Consider the following 18,997-nt stretch of genomic DNA (forward strand, 5'->3'; position numbering starts at 1 on the left):
CAAGGCATCGTGGGGATGGCGCAGGACCAGGGTGCGTTTTGTTTTGTTGTGTATTTGGTAGCCGTAAGTCAAAAGCTGCTAGAAGGTAGTTAACAAAAACACAATGGATCAGCAAACATGTTTGTAGCTGGTTAATTGGAAGAACTGGACTTGATGAGGTTTTTTTGTTTTGTTTTTGTTTTTTTTCCAGACAGCTGCCTTCAGACATACTCTGTGGAATCGTGCTTCTTTAACTTAGGTAAAATATTGGGCAGAGCACAGAGTTTCCACTCCCAGGCACTAACAAATAGTATCACCTTTCAGGTGTCAAAAATTCCAAACCCCTTGCTTCTAACTGCAGCTGTTAAAAACAACAGACCACACAGCAACATAAAAAAAAAAATAATCTAAAGAAACAATGTTCAATGAAAAATAAGAAACAGAACAAGTTAATACAGAGCAATTTACAGTAATGGAAAATACATGCACACAAAAACAATAATACCCAGTTTCCAGAACACACTAGAACAAAAAATACATATGGAATCCATTAAAGTGGTTTCCTATGGGGAGGAATGGGAGTAGGTTGTGGAGACAAAAAAATGCATCAATAAATAAAGCAAAAAAAAAAAGAGCTTTTCACAAATTAATGATGTTAGTATGCCATGAACTGAGGAGTATCATTGACTCAATCCCCTGTGCCATTGACACCTCAAAAATACCTAGATCTATTTTGCATTAGAGTGTCACTGCCCTTCTAAGTTCAGACCTGAAGAGAGAATTGGCTAGGGTGGGATGGGGTAGGGTAGATGTAGTCAGCTTGGTAGTATTTCTCCCCTGTTGCCCTTTTCTTCTTCTACTCACAGTGATGCCTGTGGTTCCTCCAGGGCTGGAGCAGTGGAGGTAAATTAGGAGCAGAAAATGTCTTACTCAACTGGGTATAGTAGTCATCTGACTACGGTGTCTTCTGTGTGTGTTCTATGTCCAAATGCTCACTCCTTCTCTCAAAGTGAGCTCATGCAAGTCTAGGGGAGACTTCTGTCACTGGTAATATCCCACCTCTAGGTCCCTCAATGTGGGTTATCTCTCCTTCAACTGGCCACTTAACGATTCTACCCCCAGCCTTTCCACCATTCGTCTTTTAATTGAAGCCACCTCACTCCTACAGGGTATCACCTTTGGCAAGGCCCTTTCAAGATGATCCAAGTCTGTTTCCCTTCTATGGGTCCAACTCTGGCCCACAGGAATAACCATGATTCTTGCCCCACCAAACTCAGGTGAAGCAGGCCTTTTTTGGTAGAGTCATGTTCATGGCTCTGTCACCAGAGGTCATTCCAGTCACAGTCTAGCCATGCTCCCCAAACCCACATAGTATTCTCTGAGGTCTCTGAAGGCTTCTTCACTTGCCTTAAGTTGGGGGAAAGAACCCCATGGAGAGTAGAGGGAAACTCCCCAGCATTCTAACTCTCTCCTGAACTTATTCTCTCTCTAGTATCTTTCCTCTTATCTTTAAGTCTTCCCTTGTTGTTGTTGTTGTCAGGTGCAGTCAAGTGGGCTCCAACTCATAGCGACCCTATGCACAACAGAACGAAACACCGCCCAGTTCTGAGCCATCCTTACAATCGTTGTTATGCTTGGGCTCATTGTTGCAGCCACTGTGTCAGTCCACCTCGTTGAGGGTCTTCCTCTTTTCCACTGACCCTGTACTCTGCCAAGCATGATGTCCTTCTCCAGGGACTGATCCCTCCTGACAACATGATGCAGTCTCGCCATCCTTGCCTCTAGGGAGCATTCTGGCTGTACTTCTAAGACAGATTTGTTCGTTCTTTTGGTTTAAGCCTTCCCTTATGTACAGACAAAAAGATCCTTAGGTGGCACAGTTTGTGCTTGGCTACTAATCAGAAATGGAGCCCTTGTCGCACAGTGGCTAAAGCTATCAACTGCTAACCAAGAGGTAGGCAGTTTGAAACCACTAGCAGCTCCATTAGAGAAAGATCTGTCCTGCCTCCATAAAGATTTACAGCCTTGGAAACCCTATGGGGTCGCTATGAGTCAGAATCAACTTGACAGCAGTGGGCTACTAATCAAAAGGTTGATAGTTCGAACCCACCCCTGTGGTACCACAGAAGAAAAAACTGATGATCTGTTTCCATTAAGATTAAAACCTCCAAAAAAAACCCAGTGCCGTCAAGTTGATTCCGACTCATAGCGACCCTACAGGACAGAGTAGAACTGCCCCATAGAGTTTCCGAGGAGCGCCTGGCAGATTTGAACTGCCGACCCTTTGGTTAGCAGCCAATTTTTTTTTTTTTTCCATTAAGATTACAGCCAAAAAAACTCTATGGAGCAGTATATCACGTGGGGTCACCATGAGTTTTTGGTTTATGTATGTGCACATGAGGAAAGCAAAGGGCTTAGAATCAAATTCTTTGCAAGCCCTGCACACATGAATGGAATTTCTCTCTAAAATGTATAGGAAATTAACCCCATTTTCCCCACAGATTTAAGGTCTGAGCAAAAACAGACAAAAGGAAAAGTCCCATTTTAATACCTTGTTACATCTGGAAGTCTCTGCATCTCTGTCAAAGCAGAGAAATAAATACCTCTTCTAACAGATTATTTTTCCAAAAGTCATTACCGATCAAATTAAGGAGAATACAAATTAAAGTCAGATAATTTTTAAGTGAATTCTGAATAGAATATATACTCCAAGTTAAATGAACTATGATGTACTGAACAAGATTGAAAGAACTGAATGTGTTTTATTTGTCATATCCCTAAATTGGCTATAATACATTCAGGTAGTCACGAAATGGAGAACAACAAGTACACTTTCAAATCAATCTTAAGTTTTTTAAAAATTGCTTTAAATATACTATTTATGTAGATTGATATGTCAAAATAATGTATAAGTATACTTAACAATTATAGCAATTATGCAGAAATATGGTGCCATGCACAAAAGAATGATACACTGCATGGGCCTGCACCGTCTCCATGATTGGTTGTGGACCATTGTAATCCATAGGGTTTTTGTTGGCTGATTCTCACAAGTAGATCACCAGGCCTTTCTTGCTAGTCTGTCTTAGACTGGAAGCTCCACTAAAACCTGTTCAGCATCATAGCAACACGCAAACCATCACTTACAGACAGGGGATGGCTGTATACGAGATGCATTGGACAGAAAATGAACTCGGGTCTCCCACACAGAAGGCAAGAATTCTACCATTGAACCACCAATGTCCCCATCTCCTTAGGACTACTAAAAGGAAGTCTGCTCAGAACATTCTCCTTTGTAAACCTAAATACGTATTCGTCTCTAATAAGCTCAGAGCTAGTTTTCAATAACAAATACTCTCCACACCTGACCCTAACAGTGACTAAGGAAAATAACCATTTCCCATTTTCCAAAAGAAGAAAGCAAGGCTGCAGCAGTGTCTGTCCCAGACGGAGCTGAATTCGCTCACAAAGAAGCTGTGGAGCAAGCAGAGCTGAAAACCAACCCAGGAGAATGTGTGTCTTTGAACCAAATCATCTCCAAATGCCCTGGGAAGTGCTTGCAGGCTTTGTTTGTGCTGCCGTAGAAGAGAAGAGAGACTTTTCACAAAGGGACTGTTTTTCAAAGAACAACAAACGCTGCTATTTTAAACTTGGGGGTGGGAGACTGCATCTGGAACGTTTACACAAGCATACGCTGGCTGACTGACATCTAACCCCGGCATTTGCTGCCTACAGCTTCCAAGTAAAGCAAAGGGAGAAACCGCTTCTGGGAGCTCTTGAAGCCACGGCAAATGAGCTCTCCAGCAGCGTTTGAACTTTGCAAGGTGGGCAGAAAACCTTGCTTAGAAATTTTAAATGATGTTTGTCACCTGAGTGATCTTGGGAATCAAATGGACATGGCAAAGCTATGGAGGACACTTCCCAAGACTTGAGCACAGTCAGCAAACACAAGACTTAGGGAATAATCCAGTGGTTGTATGTGTGTGTGTGTGTTAACCTATTATGAGGATCCTAGGTAGTGCAATTAACTTACTTGCCTGCCAACCAAAAGGTTGGCAGTTTGAATCCACCCAGAGGCACCTCAGAAGAAAGGTCTGGCAATCAACTTTCAAAAAATCAGCCACTGAAAACCCTGTGGAGCACAGTTCTACTCTGACACATATGGAGTCATCCTGGGTCAGCGTTGACTCAGCAGCAACCGGTACTGATCCGATGCTGAACAGGCTTCAGGGGAGCTTCCAGACTGAAACGGACTATAAAGAAAGGCCTGGCAACCTACCTCTGCAGAAACAGCCATTGATAACCCTATGGAGCACATTTCTACTATGACACAAACGGGGTCGCCATGAATCAGACTCAACTCCATGGCGGCTGGTTTTTACTCTGTTATTGCTAAGGGACAGTGCTGCTTGATTGTAAGAGTTCAGCCCCTGGGGTTGGGCTACGTGGTTTCAAAACCTTGCTCCACCATTAACTAGACCCATAAACTCTGCAACCTTCAGCTTCCTCTTTGTAAAACAGGGAAGGGGACAATAGTACCTGTACCTCCTAATGTGGTTTTCAGTGTCAGATGAGCTAACACACAGTGTCTTTAACAATCGTGACTCACGGTACATGCTCAGTACAAGTGGTCTGACTGCTGCGGTGACTGCGCTTCCCCCAGAGGCACGAGGAGCTCCCCACCAAACAGGAAAGTGTCTCCTGCCTTTCCAAGCCTGATAAAAGGCAGAGGCAACAGTACCACCCTGCTCAGGGTGCTATGCTTAAAAAATACTAGTAACAGCAACAAGACATTGTCCGTTACAGCTCTTCCAATGCTCTTACAACACTGCGGTTTCAGGAACTTCAGAAAGAGAGGCAGCCCGCTGTGATCAGGAAGGCAGGGCAGAGAGTGGTAACCCCCTACCAAGATAAATTTCCCCCAAAAGGACTGTTATGTTTAAAAACACAACCTAAATCTTTCCAGGAAACCAAAACACAGCCAAGCTCGCTCAACAGGGGGCTGGAATTTCATTTGCACTTCCCTGGCCAGAAATTTTAAACTAACTGGAACCAATGCGTGGCTCAGAGTGGACAGTTAAAACTTTTTAAAAAAATAAAATGATTTTCCATGTCCAGAATTGAAAAATAGCGGTTGAAACATTGCACCATTCAAAGAGGAGACAAAAGAAAGAGAAGCTGAGAGAGAGAGAAAGAGAGAGAGGAGGTTACCAGCTACCTCCGGGGTCTTTCAAATACTGCAGTGTCATCCGTATAAAAGGGATCCCAATTAACGAACCACCTTCAATACTGTGAATTCTGAAACTCTCTGCTCCTGAGCTCTCAGCCCAGATTCCCTAACAACTCAACACACGGCTTTGCAGAATCTGAGTTCAGCCCGGTGGGGGAAGGGAAAGGGGAGCCACCAAGTCTCCACATCTCTTCACACCACTGTTTTAAAAGGAAATAAAGCGAAGCCACTAACCTTGCCTCCTGTCCGGGAAGCGAACCGTGCCTGGCTGAGGCTGTCGCCCATAGCAGAGCGTCCCAAAGTTAAGGAGGTGGGCAAGAACGGAAAGGTTGGCAAGCCAGCTCCTCTGGGCACATGGCATGATTCAGTTGTCGGGGAAAAGGAAAATACAAAAGTTTGAGCCCTCAGCTCGAGAAATCGAGTCCTCTCCTGGGGCCGGGCCGGCAGAGGCAGGGGTGCATGGTCTAGGAGTGAAGAGCCAGCGGCTGCGAAACGGCCCACGACCTCCCTTTGCTTTTCTGAGCAGAAAGGGGCTAGGTACCTTTGTCCCCCTCCCTACTCTGACAGTGTCTGCGTTCTGAGGGGTGTGGAATGGGTCGGAGCGGAGGGCGCAGCCCACCCCACGTCCCCACCCCTCTGCCTTCAGCACGCCCAGATCGCATCTTTCTCCGGGACTCCCACCCCTGCTCTCTCCAGCCCCGCCCAGAGCCCAGGCCAAGCCGGCCAAATAGGGGAGGCCCGGAGAGCCACCCTGGGCGGAGGAGGAGGCAGCCAGCTGGACTTGAGGAAGCACCAAGTGAGAGGTTCCCAGGTCGGCCCTCCATTTGGCCGAAATACCAGCGGAAAAAGTTGAGCACAGACTGGGGAAGAGAGGACCCCACTCCCTTCATCCTCCCAGCTCAGTGCTGCCCCCTTCATGCCGTTCTCCTTCCAGTTCCTGAACTTCGCCCAACATTGCTCTACCAAGACTCCTCACCCAGTCGTGCTTCTCTGGCATTCTCTTCCAGCAGGGCTAGGACTTCCCTTTGAAAAAGTCATGGGCAAGTTTTTCTTTGCCTTGTCACAGAAAGGGAGAAGGCCCAGCTAATCTACTAGTGTGACCCTGAACAAGTCCTTTTATCTGTAAAATGATTGGACCAAATGATTGTGGGTCACTGGGCCTTCTCTGAGTTTCCAAGTCTCTGTGACGTTTTTCCAATTGTATAACCCCATCTCTCCTGACATATGGCGTTGGGAAGATCTGCTGCAAAAGACCTCTTTAAAGTGTTAACAAGCAAAGATGTCATCTTGAAGACTAAGGTACACTTGACCCAAGCCATGGTATTTTCAATCACCCTATATGCACAAGAAAACTGGACAATGAATAAGAAAGACTGAAGACGGATGGATGCCTTTGAATTATGGTGTCGGTGGAGAATATGGAATATACCATGGACTGCCAGAAGAACAAGCAAATCTGTCTTGGAAGAAGTACAGCCTTAGAAGCAAGGATGCCAAGACTTTGTCTCACATACTTTGGACATGTTATCAGGAGGGACCAGTCCATGGGAAGGACATCATACTTGATAAAGTAGTGAGAGAAAAAGAGGAAGACCCTCACTGAGGTAGACGCAGAGGCTCCAACAATAGGCTCAAACATAGCAATGACTGTGAGGATGGTGCAGGACCGGGCATCATTTCATTCTGTTGTACAAAGGGTCCCTGTGAGTCGGAACTGATTCCGCAGCTACCAACAACCTTTCTGGTATGTTCACTACAGAGGGCAGAACTGTGCATGACTGTATAGTCTCTAAAGTATGCCTGATCAATGCAAATATGCTGCCTTTGAGGAAAGGTAGCATAAGACATGCAAAATCCCAGAGCTGAATGATAGCTAAGGACAGCTAACTCTCATTACACATCGACTACACACTGGGTATTGTACTAAACAGTTGTATTACTTTATTTAATCTCCATAGAAACTCCATGAAGTAGCCGCTATCATTATCCTCATTTTATAGATGGGTGAACATACCGAAAGGTTAAGTAACTTGCCTAAGATCACAGAGCTATAAAATAAAAAAGCCAGGGTGGGGCAGGGAGATTCAGAGAATTTAAGAACTTAATCAAGCCACAAACCTTTAAGTGGATTCAAATATAAGTTTGTCATCCTTAATGTCCACTGTAGTGTCCTCATGCACAGAAAGTGGGAAGGATAATACTGACATACAGGAATCATTAGAGTGTCTTGGGTAGTGATTTAATTCATTTGATAAAGTATTTTCCATATAAAAACATAAACTGTGATGAAATATCTAAGATGCTTAAGAAAGAGCTCCCACTGTTTCGCTGGCAAATAAAGCATAAAAAAATTCATTGCTTTCCTAATAAACACTTAAGAGCACCAGGGAAGGCAAAAGTTCAAGGAAATTAACTGCGTGTATTTTTCAGAGCTCTCATTAACACTGGAAAGACAAAAGCAACTGGCAGAAGCTCCCTGGCCTTGGCCCCAGGAATCACAAATGAATATCTCACTAAAGGAGACTTCACATCTGTTAATGCTGCCTGAATATCACAACTACTACCCCACAATAAAAATTATTGTATTACACTTTATACTTGAGCGTTACCTTAACAAAAAATTAAGGTAACTTTATTTTAAGGGTGGCTTTAAAGAGCAGAATACACTTTATACTTGAGCGTTACCTTAACAAAAAATTAAGGTAACTTATTTTAAGGGTGGCTTTAAAGAGCAGAATTTTTTTTTCCCCCCTCACAGTTCAGGAGGCTAGAAGTTGGAATTCAGGGCAGAGCTCTAGGGGGAGGTCTTTTCTTGTCTATTTCAGCTTCTGGTAGCTGCTGCCAGCAATCCCTGGAGTTCTGGGCATGGAGATGCCATCTGCTTATAGGTATCTGTCTTCATATGGCATCTTCTCCCCATGTGTCTCTGTGACTATTACAACTCAGAAATGGTTAGGTTTGGGTGTTACCCTAGTCTGGATATGACCTAATTAACACAACAAAGAATACCTATTTTCAACAGGGCCATATCTATGAGTATAGCAGCCAGGACTTCAGTTATATATTTTTGGGGGGGACACAATTCAACCATTACAGTTTGCAAGGTGCTTTTTCTAAGCCAGTTCACAGGGTGGAGAGGATAAAAGTCCTCCTCTGACACTTTCAAGAATAGTTAGATCTTAACTCCACCTGGAAGTCAAAAAACACTGTCATCAAAAGTCATATATCAAAATACTGTTGTCACATGTACTATTTTCTGTAAGCCTCTCTGCAGCCCTTAGACAAAGATGAAAGTGGGTATTTATAAGCTCAGAAGCGGCAGTTCAATTTCATTCTTCCATCCATTTGTATTAAATGTGTAACTGAGCCAATAATCAGCACTACCAGCTCTGTACTCCAGCAGCCCCTAGAGAGTTTCCTTTCCTAGCTCGGCTTGTGGACCCTGGAATCTATTCAATGCAGACTTTTCAAAAAAATAAAATAAATACCCGGCTTTGCATTAAGTGGGTACCATATTATATTGTTCTTCTGACACCGTAATTAATCAATTTAATTCGAGAAACAATGTTACAGAAGTGCCCCCTTTGAAAGTTGTGGTCAAAAAGGCCATGGATCCCTGATTGATGAACAATCCTATTGGCCGAAGGAAAATGACTTCCCTCAGAATGTGTAGCATTTAGATCAAAATGCCATAAAAAATTGAGACCAGGATCAAAGGAGAATGAAGAACACCAAGGTCACACGACAACTATGAGCCCAAGAGATAGAAAGGGCCACATGAACCAGAGACTTACATCATCCTGAGACCAGAAGAACTAGATGGTGCCCAGCCACAACTGATGGCTACCCTGACAGGGAGCACAACAGAGAACCCCTGAGGGAGCAGGAGATCAGTAGGATGCAAACCCCAAATTCTCATAAAAAGACCAGACTTAATGGTCTGACTGAGACTAGAGGAATCCCGGCAGTCATGGTCCCCAAACCTTCTGTTGGCCCAGGACAGGAACCATCAGACATGGAAGGGACTGGACAATGGGTTGGAGAGAGATGGTGATGGAGAGTGAGCTACTTGTATCAGGTGGACACTTGAGAGCGTGTTGGCATCTCCTATCTGGAGGGGAGATAGGAGGGTAGAGAGGGTTAGAAACTGGCAAAATTGTCACAAAAGGAGAGACTGGAAGGGCTGACTCATTAGAGGGAGAGTAAGTGGGAGTATGGAGTAAGGTGTATATAAGCTTATATGTGACAGACTGACTTGATTTGTAAATGTTCACTTAAAGCTCAATAAAAATTATTTTTTAAAAAAATTGAGACCAGTGTCCATTTGTAGATCATTTTAATCTATAGCAAAATGAAATGTAACAGGGCTCCATGGTGTCAGAGAAGGGAGAATTCACATAGGAGTGGGGTGAGGAAGGTGTCCATGTGGAGGGCAGAGGCAAAGGGGGTGGAGAGCAGCCTGTTCCAATGTAAAGAGCCTCAGCAACGGGAAGAGGGTATCCATGCAGGATGGCTGCCCAGTGCATGGCTGCCCAGAGTCTGAGCAGAAGTAGGAGCACATCCATCTACCTGAGAGGGGATGCCCTGGCACAGGGTGTTGAACACAGGTAGGGTGAGGAGGGTTGGGGTGATAGAGATTGGCTACATACAGAGAGATTGATCAAATAAGTAAACCTATTAAGAATAAAGAAAATCAAGCTTCTCACTGCCAGTGAAGAGACATGCAAATATGAAAAGGGACAAATGTAGAATGAACCCTTTGCTGTTGGATTGAAAAGGAAGATATTGCTGTGAACTCATAGTTGTTGATGTATATATAGATGCATATAGAAATAAAGATACAAATGTATATAAGTATTTTGTAGATTTGTGCGTAACCAAAAAACCAAAACTATCACTTCAAGTCGATAGCAACTTTATAGGGTAGAGTAGAACTGCCCCCATAGGGTTTCCAAGGCTGAAATCTTTACATAAGTTTGCCACATCTTTCTCCCGCAGAGTGGCTGGTGGGTTCACACCACCAACCTTCCAGTTAGTAGCTGAGTGCTTAACCACTGCACCACAAATATGTATAAGAATTATGCAGATTTGTGTATAAATACATATATTCCCTATATATGTCCTCTGAGAGGATATGAGAACGATGATACTCCCAAAACAATAAGCACACCCAACACTGAGACTTCAGATTCTAAATTTCCTTCTCCTCTAAAAGGAACAAGGGCTCCTTAGAGAAATGGCTGACTCCAGGACTGGGGCTTGGAAAATACAAGAGCCTGAAACATCTTATTCCTCAAAAAGGAACTACTCAAAGAAAGATGAGGCTTCTCAGAAGGTCAGAAGAGCCAGCATAAAAGGGTTCCCGCCGGCCAAATCTAGAAAAGTTTAAGCAGAGAGTAAATAATAAAAATAATGAATTATACATTATAAAATAAGAATCCATTAGTCCATACTTAAAGAGATAAATGAATAAATGGAAAAGTTGATGAGGAATGGGAAGTTTATATACTTTTAAAGCACTTCTTGCCCAAATATCTGTAATTATAAAGGCAAAAAGAATACTTTAGAGTAGGAAGCCTAGCAGACTTTACTTTAATCAAGTTATGAAAATAAACAAAATCAGTAATGTGAAAAATCAAAGCCATGTGCTATGTGATAGAATTCAGTGAGAACAACTCATCACTTCTGCAATATCTCTGCCAAAGATACAAAATCTGCTCTGAAGGCATTGGAGAAAAACAAGGCTCCAGGAATTGATGGAATATCAATTGAGTTGTTTCAACAAACAGATGCAGTGCTGGAGGTGCTCACTCGTCTATGCCAAGGAATATGGAAGACAGCTTCCTGGCCAACTGACTGGAAGACATACATATTTATGCCTATTCCCAAGAAAGGTGACCCAACTGAATGTGGAAATTATAGAACAATATCATTAATATCATATGCAAGCAAAATTTTGCTGAAGATCATTCAAAAACGGCTGCAGCAGTATATCAACAGGGAACTGCCAGGAATTCAGGCCGGTTTCAGAAGAGGACGTGGAGCCTGGGATATCATTGCTGATGTCAGATGGATCCTGGCTGAAAGCAGAGAATACCAGAAGGATGTTTACCTGTGTTTTATTGACTATACAAAGGCATTTGACTGTGTGGATCATAACAAATTATGGATAACATTGCAAAGAATGGGAATTCCAGAACACTTAATTGTGCTCATGAGGAAACTTTACATAGATTAAAACGCAGTTGTTCGGACAGAACAATGGGATACTGATCGGTTTAAAGTCAGGAAAGGTGTGCGTCAGGGTTGTATTCTTTCACAATACCTATTCAATCTGTATGCTGAGGAAATAATCCGAGAAGCTGGACTATATGAAGAAGAACGGGGCATCAAGATTGGAGGAGGACTCATTAACAACCTGTGTTATGCAGATGACACAACCTTGCTTGCTGAAAGTGAAGAGGACTTGAAGCACTTACTAATGAAGATCAAAGACCACAGCCTTCAGTATGGATTACATCTCAACATAAAGAAAACAAAAATCCTCACAACGGGACCAATGAGCAACATCATGAAAAACAGAGAAATGACTGATGCTGTCAAGGATTTCATTTTACTTGGATCCACAATCAACAGCCATGGAAGCAGCAGTCAAGAAATCAAAAGACGCATTGCATTGGGCAAATCTGCTGCAAAGGACCTCTTCAAAGTGTTGAAGAGCAAAGATGTCACCCTGAAGACTAAGGTGCACCTGACCCAAGCCATGGTATTTTCAATCACATCATATGCATGTGAAAGCTGGACAATGAATAAGGAAGGCCAAAGAAGAGTTGACGCCTTTGAATTGTGGTATTGGTGAAGAATATTGAATATACCATGGACTGCCAAAAGAACGAACAAATCTGTCTTGGAAGCAGTACAACCAGAATGCTCCTTAGAAGCAAGGATGGCAAGATTGCGTCTTACATACTTTGGACATGTTGTCAGGAGGGTTCAGTCCCTGGAGAAGGACATCATGCTTGGCAGAGTACAGGGTCAGCGGAAAAGAGGAAGACCCTCAACGAGGTGCATTGACACAGTGGCTACAACGATGAGCTCAAGCATAACAAGGATTGTAAGGATGACTCAGGACCAGGCAGTGTTTAGTTCTGTTGTGCATAGGGTCACTATGAGTTGGAACCGATTTGATAGCACCTAAAAAAAAAAAAAAAAAATTTTTTTTTTAACAACAACAACATTAGGCAAATCAAAATTGAAGGACATTCTACGAAATAGTTACCCTGTTATCTTTAAAAATAACAAAATATGAAAGTCAAAGGACAACTGTTCCAAACTGAAGGAGACTAAAGAGATAAGACAACTAAATACAACAGGTGATTCTCAATAGGATCCTTTTGTTACAAAGGACATTGTTGGAATGATTGCCAAAACTTGAAGGGGGACTGAGAACTTGGATGATGGTACTGTATTAATGTTAATGTCCTGATTTTGTTGATGGTCATTATATAGAAGGATGCCCTCTTTTCTTGGAAACATACATTCACGTATTTAAGGGTGCCGCAGCACCAGGTTGAAAACTTACTCTCAAATGGTTCACTTCCAACTTTTCTTATGAGCTTGATATAGTTTCTAAATAAATAACACCAAATGTAAACAGTCTGCCCTCGTCCTTTATAACAACCAAACACTTGATGGAGATGCCATTAAAAGAAAAAAAAAAAAACCAGTTGCTGTTAGGTTGATTCACACTCATGGTGGCTCCATGTGTTTCAGAGTAGAATTGCGCTCCACAGGGTTTTCAATGGCTGTGATTTTTGGAAGTAGATCTCCAGGCCTTTCTTTTGAGATGCCTCTGGGAGCATTCAAACTACCAACCTTTCAGTCAGTAGCCAGGCATTTAACCACTTGCAGTACCCAGGGATGGAGATGCTGTGGAGTTGGAAATTATGTAAACCTAAGAAAGAGGTATAAATAGTAAGCAAATCGGTAGCTAATTAGGTACACCTGGATAGTATTTTCTGGTTAGCTAGGGCAAAAGCACCCGTCCTGGCAGCCATGGACCCTGTCATTATCAAACTAGTCCTATGTTGGTTTTGAACTGGATGGACCTGAGCTCCTTACTTTCATTCTGCCTTAAAGATTAAGACTATCTTAAAGAGTACTGTACCCTTTGCTCCCAAGGAGAGAAAGAAATTAGGGATGGACTGTATCGTGAAAGAACCTTTTAGTGCTACTTCATTAGCAAAAAAGTAAAGAAGAATATTTATTCATTCAACAAGTATATATAGACTGCCTAGTATGTCCATGCTCCAGGAATATAGCAATGAATGAAATAGAGACCCTTTCCTCATGCTTACCTATGCTCCACTTTGGGGTTGTTGGAGACAGGGAGAAAGAAAATAGAAACAAGCTAGTAAATGTATAATATGTAAAACAGTGTTAAGTGCAATGGAGAACAATAAGGAGGATAGGGAGTGATGGAGAGGAGAGGTTTCTGTTTTATATAAGAGGTCATAAATTATCTCTCTAATAAGATATCTGGGCAGAAAGCTGAAGAAAATAAGATGTTGTACAAAACGGATATCTGGGAGAAGAATATTCCAGGTTGACAAAACAACAATAGCAAAGGTCATCAATTGGAGATAAGTAGAAATATGCTTGGAGAGTTCAAGAAAAAGCAAGAAGTCTGATGTGGCAGGTTGGATTTAGATGTAGGAGAACGGCATTAGAGAGAGGTTGGGAAGGTCGTGTGGATCCTCAGAGGATTTTAGGATTTAGGCTTTTAGTCTACATAAGTTAAGAAGCCACAGGGGGATTTGAACAGAATAGGGACAGGAACGGGTGTAGGATTAAAAAAGATCTCTTTGGCTGCTGGGTTGAGAATGACTGTAGAAAAGTAAGGGGAGTTGGGAGGTTATTGAGTTAACCCAGTGCGATACACTCGCGGATTCCCCAGATAAGACTGAGGTGATGAGGATTCCTCCCAGGGACGTCAACAACTCCACGGGTCCTACATTCATCTGACCAGAGCCTGAACGCACAAGATACTCCCAGAGTGTTAGCACTCCAGAAGTAATTTTTATTACTTACGAGAATAATCAGACAGCACACCAGAACAAATATGGTTCCATTTTTCAGCTATTTCACCCTGACTCAGGCAGAGATGATGACTCTTCTAAGCATTCTCCACTTGGTACCATAGGTGAGGGACTCAAAGAACTTTCCTTCAACCAATTCCCCCAGCTAGGTAGATTAGTTAGGTGCGCTGAAAAACCTTGCTACACATGTTCCTTCCTGGCATCGTAGACGGGGGACCCCGCAAATGCCTCCCCAAGCAATTTTCATACCCCAAAGTCTACGTGATTTGCTACATTGGGCACAATGTAGATTTCTATCACCTGACCACTTGAGGAGGAGGGGTGGTCAGACACTTGGCAACAGTCTGCTGACAAACATCAGGTCTCAGAACATGGGGAAAAACCCATTGCCATTGGGTCAATTCTGACTCATAGCAACCCTACAGGACAGAGCAGAACTGCTCCATAGGGTTTCCAAGGAGCGCCTGATGGATTCGAACTTCCAACCTTTTGGTTAGCAGCCATAGGTTAGTGGTTATTTCAGAGGCCTACTGCATCAGGCCCCTCTGCCTTCCCAAGGCCTATTATCAGGTGATCAGTTGGAGACTCAAAACCCATATGCACATGTTTAAGTGTTGCCTGGCTATTTTAGAAAAACAAAGGTCCTTTTATTGCTCAGGAATCTCAAGAGCTATTTTTAGAAACCAGAGTGCCCCACACCCAGGTAAGAGAAAATGGGAGATTAGATCGGGTAGCAAAAGACATATCGAGAATTGGTTGATTCTAGATTTATTTTGAAGATAGAGCCAATAGGACTTTCTAATGTGTATGTGGTATGTCTTAAGCGGAGTTCTCTAGAGAAGCAAAACCAGTAAAGCATATAAATATGTAGAGAAATTTATATCAAGAAAATGGCTCACACGGTTGTAGAAGCTGGGATGTCTCAAGTCCATGGGTCAAGATAGAGTCTTCACCTGTACCACGTAGCCACAGTGGCTGGCAAACCTAAGATCGGCAGGTCGCTCACAAACTGCAAAGATCAAGGAATCCCATGATCAACAGGCAAGACCACGGGTAAGCTGAACAGATGAATAGGGCCAGCTGCAGGATCCAGAACGAGCAAAAGCCCACTAGCCTTGCCAGAATGTCCGCTTATACAATGCAGGCCACACACCCGAGGCAACTCCCTTTCAACTGATTGGCTACTCACAGCAGATCTCATCATGGAGGTGATCACATTATATCAAATCTCATCGTGGAAGTGATCACAACATCATATGACTGCCAAACCACTGAGAATCAAGTTGACACACCACCTTAACTATCACATGGTATAAGAGAAAGAAAGAAGCCAAGGATGATTGCAAGGTTTGGTGTTGCCAATAACTGGGATGGGGCAAAAGGAAGATAAAGAAGATTTGTTATGGATTGGGAATATCAGAAGTTCAGATTGAGACATGGTAAGATGTCTCTTTAGACATCTGAATGGAAATGTCAACTAGGCCGTTGGATATACAAGTCTGGAGTTCAGAGAGAGATCCAGGTTGGAAATATAAGTTTGAAGTCATTAGCATATACATGAAATGGAATAAGATTACCAAGGGAGTGAGTATAGCAGAGAAGAATAGAAGCTAAGAACTGAACAATGGGGTGTTCCAATATTTTGAGTTCCATGATACAAGTCAGCCTAAGTAAAGAGGAATCAGCAAAGGAGACTGAGGAGTGGCCAGGAAGATAGGAGGAGAATCAATAGAGCATGGTAATCACAGCACAAAGAAATTAAAACATAGTGTTCATTCCAGCAATTATTCTATATGCATCTAGGGAGACCATTCTGAGTCTTTAAAAAAATCCAACCGGCTCAGTGTTGGCTATTTACAATGAAGCTTCTAAAGAGAAGAGGAGGGAGTAAAACAGAAAACCAACCACTGGCTAATCGTAATGTGACTGATAGAGCCATGCCTCCCACCCTTTACTGAGATCAACTGGCATCAGATTACTAAATGGCCTCTGGCCTGGTGAGGGGTGTAGGGAAGAATTCATTTGCAAAACCACTAGGTGTAGTTTTCTTTTGCTTAATGAATACAAGTTTCCATGGTAACAAAGTACCTAACAGTTACTGATTTAACATTAAAAAGTAACTCCAGGGAATTGCACCCAGTATCACAAAACAATGTATAAATTTGTACTGTAAACTTTCACCTAAATCACAATAAAATTTAAAAAAGGAAAGAAAAGCCTATCTCCCTTGACTTTTCAGAGCCACAATCTCTAGTCATAAAGATCCAAAACATGCAGGTCAGGAACAATTAAGTAATACATGCACTCTCTTGCTTTCTTTTCTGCTTTTATTTGTATTTCCAAAGGATTAAGACAGAATTCAGCTCGGAAAACAAGGAAGCAATGGTTCCTACTGTTAACCTTTCTACAGACTGTACTCATGGCAGAACCACGAGGGCAAAGTCATAAAACCATGTGGTTTTACTAAAAAAAATAGTGACACTTATTTTATTTGCATGAACACATTGAACTTAATGAGCTAAGAAATAAAAACGAGGAATTTATTATGAAAAAAAAAGTAACTCCAGAAAGTTTGGCCCTTTACCTATTTGTAGCTATGAGGCCTCTTGAAATTAAAATGAAGGAAGCACACAATCTTTTTTATTAAAGTATGAGGTAATGGGTTTGTTATTGACCACATTTTTTGAACCAGAGAAGACAAATTGACTATACTCCAGAGTACCTAGCAGTTCCTGGTTAAAAAAAAAAGCAAAAAAACAAGTTAATAGTTTTGGGTTAGGCTTTTACTGTTAATTTTGGGCTCATGGGTAAGAGAAACCCCTTGAAATCAAAGTAAGATGTCTGCGTTTTTTTATGCTTTGTTTTGTTTTTATTTCACAACATCAAATAAGGAACGTTTTTAAGGAGGATGGAGTGATTTACTAGGTCAAACTGGAAACAAGGACAAGAAAGGAATCGTGGTTCAACTTTGCTACAAAGAAGAAAGAAATGAGAGCAAGTGAGTTTGTGTGGTTAAGAAACTATACCACCAGCCACCAGTAAATGAAGCTCAATAGGTGTTCTTCAAATCTTACCGGATTAGAAATTCCCTCATGGAAAACAATGCTAGGTCAAGATGGGGGGTGCCGAGAATGTCACAGCTCTAGTTTTCCCCACTCTTTATACTCTCTTAACCCACTGATTTCAATCAGAAGCCCTGCGGAGTAACCAGAGAAGGAGATCAGCTGAGTATCAAGGAGTCCTTTTCCCCAGGGGCGGATCATCCAATAGGCAAGGTAAAAACAGTATTTACGAGATCATCTGTAGTGAAACAGTTTCACATGGGTTTCACCACATCATATGGTGAAAAAATATGTGAAAAAGTTCACTATAGATAAGGAAGTAAGCACAAGTAAACCCGTGCTTACCTTGATTAGTGGGTCATCAACCCCTGTCAGGGATTGTAAGTTTGAAAAGGAGCTTTGATTCTGTAGGGCAGCACTGTGGGGTTGGAAGAGAGACAGATGCCAGCCATACCTGTGGTGAAAAAATGTGAAATTGTTAGGCACTGGGCACTAGTTTTTTGTTTTTTTTTTTTAGTGCTTACCTTGCCTATTGGATAATCCACCCCTGTCTCAGAGGGCACTCCTCTGATATTTATCACTGCTCTATTGTGTCTTCCTGGGATCACTGAGAGCAGCACATTACCTGTACTCCTAAGAAAACTTTGAAGTGAATAAATGAGATTAGTTCAATTAACAATTGGTGGTAGTTGTCATCCAGCCAACTCTGACTTACGGCAACTTTACGTATAATAAAACAAAACACTGCCTGATGTTGTGTCATCTTCCCGTCATTGGTATGTTTGAGTCCACTGTTGAGGCTATTGTGCAGTGCCTTCCAACCAAGGGGGCTCATCTTCCAGCACTATATCAGACAATATTCTGTTGCAATCCACTGGGCCTTTTTCCTAGTCTGTCATAGTCTGGAAGCTCTGCTAAAATCTGTCCGCTGTGGATGACCCTGCTGGTATTTGAAACTCCAGTTGTATAGCTTCCAGCATCACAGCAACCACAGAAAGACAAACTGACAGATGGGTAGTGGTCAGTTAACAACAGGATATACTATAATAGTACCCACTCTTTTCTATTCCTTTCCAGCTGTATTGATATATAATCTACATATAACAAACTGCACATGTTTAAACTGTACAATTTTATAAGTTTTGACATATATGTATTTAAGTTTTGACATATATATATGAGTTTGACATACATATATACCATCACCACAATCAAGATAATGACCATATCCATCACTCTCTTCCCAGAAGTTTCCTCCTGCTTCTGTGCAATTCCTTACTCCTGTCCCTATCTGTCTGGAGCCCTGGTGGCACAGTGATTAAGAGCTTGGCTGCTGACCAAAAGGTTGGCAATTCAAATCCATCAGCCACTCCTTGGAAACCCTATGGAGCAGTTCTACTGTTCTACTCTGGCCTATAGGGTCACTATTAGTCAGAATCAATGTGATGGCAATAGGTTTGGGTTTGTTTTTTTTTTTTTAATCCCTACCTGCACCACCCCCAACCATAAGTAACCACTGTTCTGCTTTTAGTTACTAGAGATTAGTTTGCATTTTCTAGAATTATATAAAAAATACATATATTTAAATGGACTCATATGACAAGTACTCATTTTTTTCTGGTCTTTTA

General features: G+C 42.2%; 1 protein-coding gene across 1 annotated transcript in view; it reads right to left on the bottom strand.

The window, feature by feature from the left end:
• Nucleotides 1-5,832, bottom strand: part of ADAMTS12 (ADAM metallopeptidase with thrombospondin type 1 motif 12) — a 449,533-nt gene extending 443,701 nt beyond the window's left edge. The window contains exon 1 of the mRNA XM_049861860.1: nucleotides 5,444-5,832. Within this exon, the coding sequence (XP_049717817.1) occupies nucleotides 5,444-5,570 (127 nt within the window). The 5' untranslated portion in view covers nucleotides 5,571-5,832. The remainder of the gene's footprint in view (nucleotides 1-5,443) is intronic.
• Between the last annotated feature and the right edge of the window lie 13,165 nt (nucleotides 5,833-18,997).

Source organism: Elephas maximus, chromosome 2 (assembly GCF_024166365.1).
Source record: "Elephas maximus indicus isolate mEleMax1 chromosome 2, mEleMax1 primary haplotype, whole genome shotgun sequence".
NCBI lineage: Eukaryota > Metazoa > Chordata > Mammalia > Proboscidea > Elephantidae > Elephas > Elephas maximus.